The sequence below is a fragment of the Oryctolagus cuniculus genome, chromosome 3 (genome assembly GCF_964237555.1).
Source record: "Oryctolagus cuniculus chromosome 3, mOryCun1.1, whole genome shotgun sequence".
NCBI classification, from domain to species: domain Eukaryota; kingdom Metazoa; phylum Chordata; class Mammalia; order Lagomorpha; family Leporidae; genus Oryctolagus; species Oryctolagus cuniculus.
The window spans coordinates 68,391,653-68,400,521 of record NC_091434.1 but is presented as its reverse complement, the minus strand read 5'-3'; the positions used below and the strand labels follow the sequence as shown (position 1 = coordinate 68,400,521).

The following is an 8,869-nucleotide window of genomic DNA, read 5'->3' as shown; positions in this document are numbered from 1 at the left end:
GACAGGTGGAATTGCCCTCCATTGAGCAAGCTTGAAAGGACACTGAGAAAAAGCATTAAAATGGCATCCATGATTTCACCCCAGGATACTGCTTCCTCAGGGAACTGCTTGCATCACCAGCAGGAGTCGTGAGTGTGTTGTTATAACTCAGCTTCCAGTGAGGCACCTGTAGCAGGGTGCACCAGAGTCTCCCCGTGTGCCCAAGACACAGGGCCTTATCGTGTTTCTGTTCCTGTGCGGTTGCTCTATGTGTTGCAATAATGACCTGGTGGTGTGTGCGTGTAGCTCTCCTATGAAGAATGGCAGAAGTAGGCAGAGAGTGAATGGAGGGATGATTGGGAGACTAAACCTAAAACAGCCCTTGGGAAACTGTCGGGTTTCTCAGGGAGACCCATGCCTTGTATCCTTGTATTCTCAGGGAGAGCCGTCACTTGTATCCAACTGAACACTTGGACTGTACAGATGTGTAGAGCACCTTTAGCTTAAGCGATCTCAGTGGCTTAGAGCTGGGTCGCTGTGAAGAACATAGAGGACACACTATTGATCTATCCTGGAAGCAGAATAATAGCTAAGGGCTACCGGACACTCACTGTGCACTTGGTACATATGTTACTTATCCTAAATATCCTACAAGCATCAGGTTCGTGTGTCACGCCATTAATTTCTCCACTTTACAGATGATGAAGCAGTCTTTGGCTAAATAAGTCCTTTAAGGTCGAACACTCAGTAGAAGACAGAACTGCAATTGAACTTAGCTGCTTTTCTCCAACTTCCTAACGTTCAACCTCTGCTCAGTTGAACAAAATGGAACTAGGACATTAGGGGCTGCGTGGCCTTAACAGATGTGACACTCGTAACTGCTGGTTCTCATCTCATTGGAGATCTTCAGCAGTGACCTTTAGTGCTTCCACAGAGGGACTTCATTGACTACAGGGTGCGGATTAGGTGCAAAATCCTTTTTGTCAATGAATGAACAAAAGATAGGTTATAGGGGGTGGGCATTGTGGTACAGTAGGTTCGGTAGCCACTTGGGACGCCTGCATCCATCGTTGGAGTACCTAGGATTGAGGCCTGTCTCTGCTATCGATCCAGCTCACTGCTAATGCGTATGGGAGGCAGCAGAAGATGGCCCAAATACTTAGGTTCCTGTCACCCATATGTGAGACCTGCAAGGTGTTCCCGGTTCCTGGCTTCAGTCTGGCCCAGCCCTGGCTGTTGCAGGCATTTGGAGAGTGAACCACCAGATGTAAGATGTGGGGAGCAACTCGGACTAGACTTAGTTACTCGAATTAGGACTCATTCTATGTGTCTGCTCTCCCACAATATGGCGCTGGGAGAGGAGGAAACAGCTTCTACCCAGCTGCCTCTCACCAACTTGACAAGCTGCAGGACCTGCTCCTGATTGGAGGAGAGCAGTGTACTCGGCATGTGGGTAGCAGAGTTGGGATTGGTGGAAGAGGACTATAAAGGAGGAGAGAGACAACATGCACCAGAAACATCTAAGGGGAACATCCGGATAACATCTGAGCAGCCCCCGAGAGAGCCGGCCGGCAGTGTGCCGCTCCCCCGCGGAAGTGGGGAAAGTGGCCAGGGGGAACCGCCCTTCCACGGAGGTGGAAGGACGGCAGCCAACCAGGGAAGAACCAGCAGCAAACCTGGGGAGGGCCGAGCAGACAAAAGAACAGCGCAGGGTTTAGTGTTGTTCCTCCGTGAAGAGGGGGAGCGACAGTAAGATCTCTCTCTCTCTCTCTCCTTCTCTTTCTGTCACTCTATCTTTCAAATAAATACATACATTTTTTTTAAAAAGTGATAGTTTATGTAAATTATGTGCTAGAATATTTGGTAGAAAGTAAAAATTTTTAATGAGGATCTTTTTTTTAAGCATGTAAAGCATTTTTCCATTCTAGCTAGGAAAAAAAGTAGCCTATAGGCTGTGAATGCTTCCGAGTCTGTATGAATGCATGTGTCTATTTCCACATATGTATGTATGTAGCTAGTTATAGATATGTGTTCATGGGTACATGAAAACTCTATCTTTTTAAAACAGAAAATTTAGAATTAAATGCAAGAAAATGTTAGCAATCATCGAGGAGGCTGAATTGTGGGCTAAATGTGATTGGAAATTTTTCTCCGTATGTTTATTTCCCCCCAAAAGATCAGGGCATGTTCTTTACCCCTACCTCAAACAGGTTTACTATTATTATTTACTTTTTAACAGTTTTATAGAGATACACTGTGCACGCCATAGAATGAGCTCATTTATACGCCATTCAGTGATGATAATCAAATCTGTAGAGAGCGCATCTATGGCCACAATTCAATTTCTAACAATTTCCCTGGGTCCCTTTTGCAGACACTCCCTACTCTACTGTCCTGCCCCAGGCAGTCCCTGATGTCCTTTCTGTCTCTCTAAATTTGCCTTTTCTGGATTTTCCATATAAAATAAATAATTCAGTGTATAGTCCTTGGGGTCTGGCTTACTTTATTTATTTATTTATTTTATTTTATTTTATTTTTGAAGATTTGTTTACTTGAGAGGCACAGTGACAGAGAAAGGGAGAGACAGATAGTGAGAGTGATATTCCATCTAGTTGTATCATTCTCCAAATGACTGCAACAGCTGGGCCTGGCTAGGCCAAAGCCAGGATCCAGGAGCCCCATCTGGGACTCTCACATGGGTGGCAGAGACCAAGCACTTGGGCCATCCTCTCCTGCTTTCCTAGGTGCATTACAGGGAGCTGGGTTTGAAGTAGAGCAGCTGGGATGCAAACCAGGGCTCTGATATGGGATGCCAGTGTCGTAGACAGGGGCTTAACCAGCTGTCGCATACTGCTGACCCTACTTTGTTCTTTTAAAGAAAGGGAAAAGAAGAAATACTTTCTGGTTCATGGCCTTTTCCATAAAAACCCAAACAAAACACCTTGTTTATTTCAATGATGGACAGCATCTCCTTTCCTTCACTAACACATCCTGTTTGGACCACGAGAACAATCCATAAAGCGTTTCAAGGATTTCTTTTTAATTTTCAGTCCTCATGAATTTCTCCATTCTTGCATTACAAAGCTGGTTTATAATTCTTTCTGTTTTTTCACCTGGGCAGTCGTTTTACACTGACACATGATTGAAAGAAAGAGTGACACTCCCACAGAGTGGCATGGGCTGTGAAATCAGACAGACCTGTGTCCAGCTCAGGGGTCCCCCAGCCTTGGCAGCCGGGTCTCTGTCCCCTCCCGAGTCAGCATCCTGGTGGGTACAGCCAGCTCGACATAGCTGCAGTTCAATCAACCGTGGCTCACAAATATTTAAAAAAAATTGCATCTATATTCAGCGTGGAGAGACTTTTCCCCATCATTAGTTCCTGAACAATGCAGTATGCGATTCTCTGTGTATTTAGGTCAGGTATCTTATGAGTCACCTAGAGATGGCTTAAAGTACATGGGAGGAAGTGTGGGGTTTATGAGGTGGAAGATGGAGCTGAATGAATATTTTTTGGAGAAAAACCTTTGAAATCCATTCCTATGAGCAGACTTCAAGAAGTACATCAATGGGGTTGGCCACCACTAGTGACACTGGCATCCCCAACTGGGATGTCAGTTCCAGTTCTCAGCTAATGTGCCTGGGAAGGTACTGGCAGATGGCCCAAGTACTTGTGTCCCTGCCACCCACATGGGAGACCCAGATGGAATTCCAGGATCCTGGCTTTGGCCTGCCCAACCCTGGCTGTTGCAGGTGTTTGGAGAGATTTTTCTCTGTTATTCTGCCTTTAAATTAATTAACTTTTTAAAAAAGTTCACAGATGGAGTGGGCATTTAAGCCTAGTGGTTAATATGCCTGCGCCCACATCCAAGTGCCTGGATTTGCACTGACTCTTACCTGCAGCTCCCACCAGTGCAAATCCTAGGAGGCAGCCGTGATGGCTGAAGGGATGGATTATTGCCAAGTATGTGAGAGATCTGCATTGTGCTCCTGGTCTTGGCTCTTACAGGCATTTGGGGAATGAACCAGAGGATGGGAGTGTTTTCTGTCTGTCACTTTCTCTCTGCCTCTTAAATAGTGTAACAATTACATTTTTTGCTGAATGTACTGACTGCATGAAAGGGTACTTTTATTTATTTCGAAAGGCAGAGAGACAGAGCCTTCCTGTCTCAGTACCTTCTCTGAATCCAGTCAACAGTCTCTCTGAAAGTATTGATGAATATTCTTCTCTGTTTCATTACCTTTCCTTTTTAAAAAGATTTATGTATTTACTTATTTGAAAGAGTTATGGAGAGAAGAGAGAGAAAGAGAGAGACAAAGAGAGCTCGCGTCCATCTGTTCATTCACTCCCCAGATGGCCGCATGGCCAGGCTAAAGCCAGGAGCCAGGAGCTTCTTCCAGGTGTCCCACGCGGGTGCAGGGGCCCAAGAACTTGGGCCATCTTCTACTGCTTTCCCAGACCATTAGCAGGGAGCTGGATCAGAAATGGAGCAGCCGGGACATGAACCAATGTGATATGGGATGCTGGCACTGCAGGCAGCAGCTTTACCCACTCTTGCACAGCTCCGGCCCCTACATTTCCAGAGATCATTGCTCCTTGTGGAGCACTAGGCCTACGTCATGGGATGCTCTGAAGGTTCAACAAGGTGACCCACGTAAAGGAAACTGTGTGGCTCTAACCACAGAGGTTCGGTCAGCAGTGATTGGCAGCCATCGTGGCCCAGCCCGTGGTGGCTCTGAGCCTCCGGGTCATGGCTGGTGTTCGCAGCCCCTTTCCTCTTGGAGTGTTCTCTGAGGAAAGCCATCTTAAGGAGATGTTTGGTGACCCCGATATTCTCAATAGCTCCGATGTCTTTATGGAAAAAAGCTAACATATATAGGAGATGCATTGCCTTCTTTATACCGTAAGGTACAAAAGCCACAGCATACTCACCTTTGGGAACTGTATGTGATATAGTATTTTAAATGTCAACATGGTAGAAGGTCAGGGAGGTGTTGCTGAGGGAACACTGGCAGGTTGAAAGGAGATCCTAGCCATGGAGTGGAGGAGAGATGGCTCCCTCTTGTGGCGGGGTGGGGGACTTTAGTTTCCCAGTCCTCTGTTAGGATAAAAGCATCTCAGAAAGCAACTGCTGTTTCCTTCTCTCTGCTCTCATTGAGCCTCCCCTGAGCAGGACTGGGTGGGAGAAAAAAAGCCAGGGGAAGAAAGCAAGGCTCCCCCACTGTCTAGTCCCACACACCTGCCCCCACTGTCTAGCCCTACACACATGCCCCCAGATGTCAAAGCAGTGCTTGGCAGCTGTCCAAACGATGGAATTTGTCCCCAGATTCCCAAATAACACTCGGTGTGTAACTTGACTGCGGGCAGAGTATAACTGAAGAACTTGTAAGTGGGACACTTGTTGGGAACACCACAGGACACAAGCCATGGTGACTGTCCTTTCAACACTCCAGCCCTGGGGGAAGAGCCACACCTGGGACCACCTGCCAAGGTCACCAGTATACCTGGGAACCTGGACTCCAACCTGGAAGCCTCAGTTCTGCGGCCCACTCTTCACCACCAAGGGGGAGCCTGAGCAAGTGCGAGGTTCCAGGTACCCCGCAGCCACCACCAGGCCCTGAGCTCCCTCCGCCCAGGCCTCCTGGGTCTTTCCTCTTTGCCTCTCCACCTGTCTGCCCTGCTCCCCGTCCTATCCCGGGCTTCCTCGCGCTCTAGGGGAACTGTCCTCCGGATTCTACACACAGAGGCACTGGGGGTGTCCCCATCGAGGGCATACAGAGCCCTCCCCTCTATCAGTTTGTACGGGCTGGGAGTGCAAGCCCAGGTGAGCAAGACCCCAGTAGCAGGTTTGACAGCTGCTGGGGAAGAGAAGCGGGTTTCTAAGGAAACAGAGAGGCAGCAGCCATTTTAGTGGCATTTGCAGTATGAAAAACATATAGACACCGAAGACAGCCCCCCACCCCGCCCCCTACTTACACTCCCGCCGTTCCCGCCCTCCTGCCCGGCTCCTGAGGCCCTGAGGTGCGGGTGGGGCCCGGGTCTCCCAGGGACAAGGCAGGCACCTGCCGCAGGTGGCCGGCCTCCCGAGGTCACCCTTCTCCCCAGCGGGCAGGCGGGACGCAGGCTCCCCACCCCGGGCGCCGCAGTGCAGCGCTCGGCGGCGCCTGGGCCCTCCCCTCGAATCCCCTCCCCACCCACCCGCAGGCCGGGGAGCCCGCTGGGAGGGCGGGCCGGGCAGCCGCGCTCTGTCGCCAGGCGGGCGGGGAGGAAGCGAAGGCGGAGGCAGAGCGAGCGCGGGAGGTCGCCGCAGCCGGGGACACCGCGCGCCGCTGCTGCCCAACATGGTCGCTGCGCACGCTGCCCATTCTTCCTCCTCGGCCGAGTGGATTGCCTGCCTGGACAAGAGGTACCAGGGTGCCCTGTGGGGGCCTGGGCTCCGGCGCTGCCCCTACCCCGGACCGCTGCGGGCGCGATGCAGGGAGCCGCAGCCCAGTACCTGGGCACAGCGTGGCGGGGCTGTGGGTGGCCAGGGTCCCTGAGCGGGGGAGGGGCTGCGGCCCGGGGTCCCCGAGGCAGGAGGACACAGACCCCGAGCTCTGGTGGGGTGTACCTACGTGAGGTTATTACACGTGGTGGGACACCGCAACGCAGTGCGGTGGTGGTGGTGGTGGGGTGTCCCAGCCTCACCGATCCCCTCCCCACCACGACTCGGCTCAGCTCGCATGGGGGGTTGATTTTCTCTTGGCATCGGGACACAAGAGGTAGATGCTGGCTCCCCTCCCGTGGCTCAGATCCGCAGGGGCGAGTGTGATTTAAGTTTTAAGGCAGGGTGGAGGGACAGGCAGGTGCAGAGTAACATTCTTTTTTGTTGTTGTTCCTGAAAGCAAAGTGTGAGAGACCCAGCGGAGCTGTCAAGTCCCTTGCTGAAATTCACAGCTCTCTGCCCCCGCAGTCCCTCACCCAAGGTCTGCTTCGGGAAGGTCACGCGGGAGGCAGCTTTCCTCTTAGTCCCTGCTCGGGGGAAAAGACCCTTCCTCTTAAAACAGGAAAGCCACGGAGTGCGTCACTCCCAACGGCCGCCCTCTGAGGAGGTCGTCGTGCGGATCCGTGGATTGCAGTCTGAGAGCTTGATTTTCTGTTTGCCCAGATCGTGGGTTTAGCAGTAACCGTTACACAGTGGGCACCCGGATTAGAAGGCGATGCATCTGAACTTTTGAGAACTGAGCAAGAAATTTGCAGAGTGGGCAGTCTCTGAATTTGGGAATTGGGTGCCTAAGGGCAGTGATTTAGGCTTGTAGCTATCTGTATGGCACCTCTGTTTGCATTTGCGGGAAATACTTTGTGCTCTGCCATATTGAAAATTTTTCAATCAGCAGACTCCTACTCAGATGGAACTTGAAAATCTGAAGTGAGACATGCTGTGCATACTCTCCTCTGATAGGCCTTTGTTGAAAAAATATTAATTTGAGAGAGTCTAAATGTAGCTCATTTGCATGACTTAATATATCTGAGAAATAAACTTGACTTTCAATTAGCACACAGTAGCAAGATTTTTTTGGCAAGCAGTGCCGTATTTATGTCTAAAATGATATGTGCTAATATTAGAAGTTGCATGTAAGAAATAGTAAAAGGATTGAAGTGATGGTTAAATCATACACAATTATGTAGAGGAACTATGAGCATATTTAACTGTAGAGCCTGCTAATGTAATAAGTAGTCTCAATTTAATAGCTTAGGAAAAATGATTATAAAAGAAGAGGAAATCAGGATCTTGTGCTTAACCTATTGGCAGTAATGCTTCCTCATGAGTGAAAATTTTAGATAATACGTAACTTTGCTATTTGTAGAAATGCAGGCTATGCCATTTCTTTGAACTACCAGTAATTTGCTGAAAACCCGTTAGTCAATGAGCGCTTCCAGCAAAGTCATAGAGCAATACTAACACAAGAAGGGCATATATGATAGAGAGTCACAGTTTCTATTTACTGGAATGATTTCTAACACACGGTGCCACAACCTGGCGCCACCATTTATGGAGTGTATTAGAAAAAAAAATAAAACTATTCACAAGCACTCAGCCCACCTTCGGTGGAGGGCAGGTGAGTGGACAGATGGACATACCAAGAATTTTAGGCCTAGACTGTCAGCTATTCCCATCTTGAACTTGTCACTTTTACTTCCTTGGGTGTCAAAAATGGGGGTCAGACTATGAAGATTGCCTCACTGGGGTGAGTGGACAAATGGAAGACAAAAAAGAGGTGGAAGAGTACTTTGGAGATGGTGAGATGCCACGCAGGCATTTTCTTTTGTGGTCATAGGAGAACCTTGCTTGTCTGCAGTATTTGGTGCTGGAATTCCTGTGAGTTCAGGCTTGGCCAGCTCATTGTTAGAGAGCCTGGGAGATGTGTTCTAAAGTTATAGTTTTTACTAAGATTGTTTCATGTTGAATTAAATTAATTAATTAGGGAGAGAAAGGAGAACAAGCTCTTATCTCCGGTCTCACTCAATGGCCTGCCAAGGGGCTGGGCTGAAGACAGGTCTCCCCGCTGGGTGGCAGGAGCCCAGTCACTGGAACCATCAGCCGCAGGGTGCATTAGCAGGAAGTTGGAGCCAGAACTGGGAATTGAACTACTGACATGGGCATGTCAACCACTAGGGCCACCTCTGTTTCTTTCTTGAGAGGGGAAACGTGGAGCGAGAGTGCTCATGGAAGTGGCTGGTGAAGCTCTGCGAACTTCCTCAGTGAGGACACTGCCCTTAGTATTTCTGAGAAATGCAATCTTGACACCTTACTCTGGGTTCTCTGCTGGGCACTGGGGTTGCAACTGGAACATGCGAGTTGTTTATTGGCTGGCAAGGTGGAGGATTGGTGGTGGGACAGCTGCATAAACA

The 8,869-nt window shown here is 49.4% G+C and overlaps 1 protein-coding gene across 2 annotated transcripts in view; it reads left to right on the top strand.

Annotated features, from left to right (window-relative positions):
• Nucleotides 1-6,185: 6,185 nt before the first annotated feature.
• The window catches only part of RAPGEF4 (Rap guanine nucleotide exchange factor 4), a 328,804-nt gene continuing 326,120 nt past the window's right edge, over nt 6,186-8,869 (top strand). For both annotated transcript variants that reach the window (XM_070070679.1, XM_002712290.5), the window contains exon 1: nt 6,186-6,383. In XM_070070679.1, the coding sequence (XP_069926780.1) occupies nt 6,319-6,383 (65 nt within the window). In that variant the 5' untranslated portion in view covers nt 6,186-6,318. The remainder of the gene's footprint in view (nt 6,384-8,869) is intronic.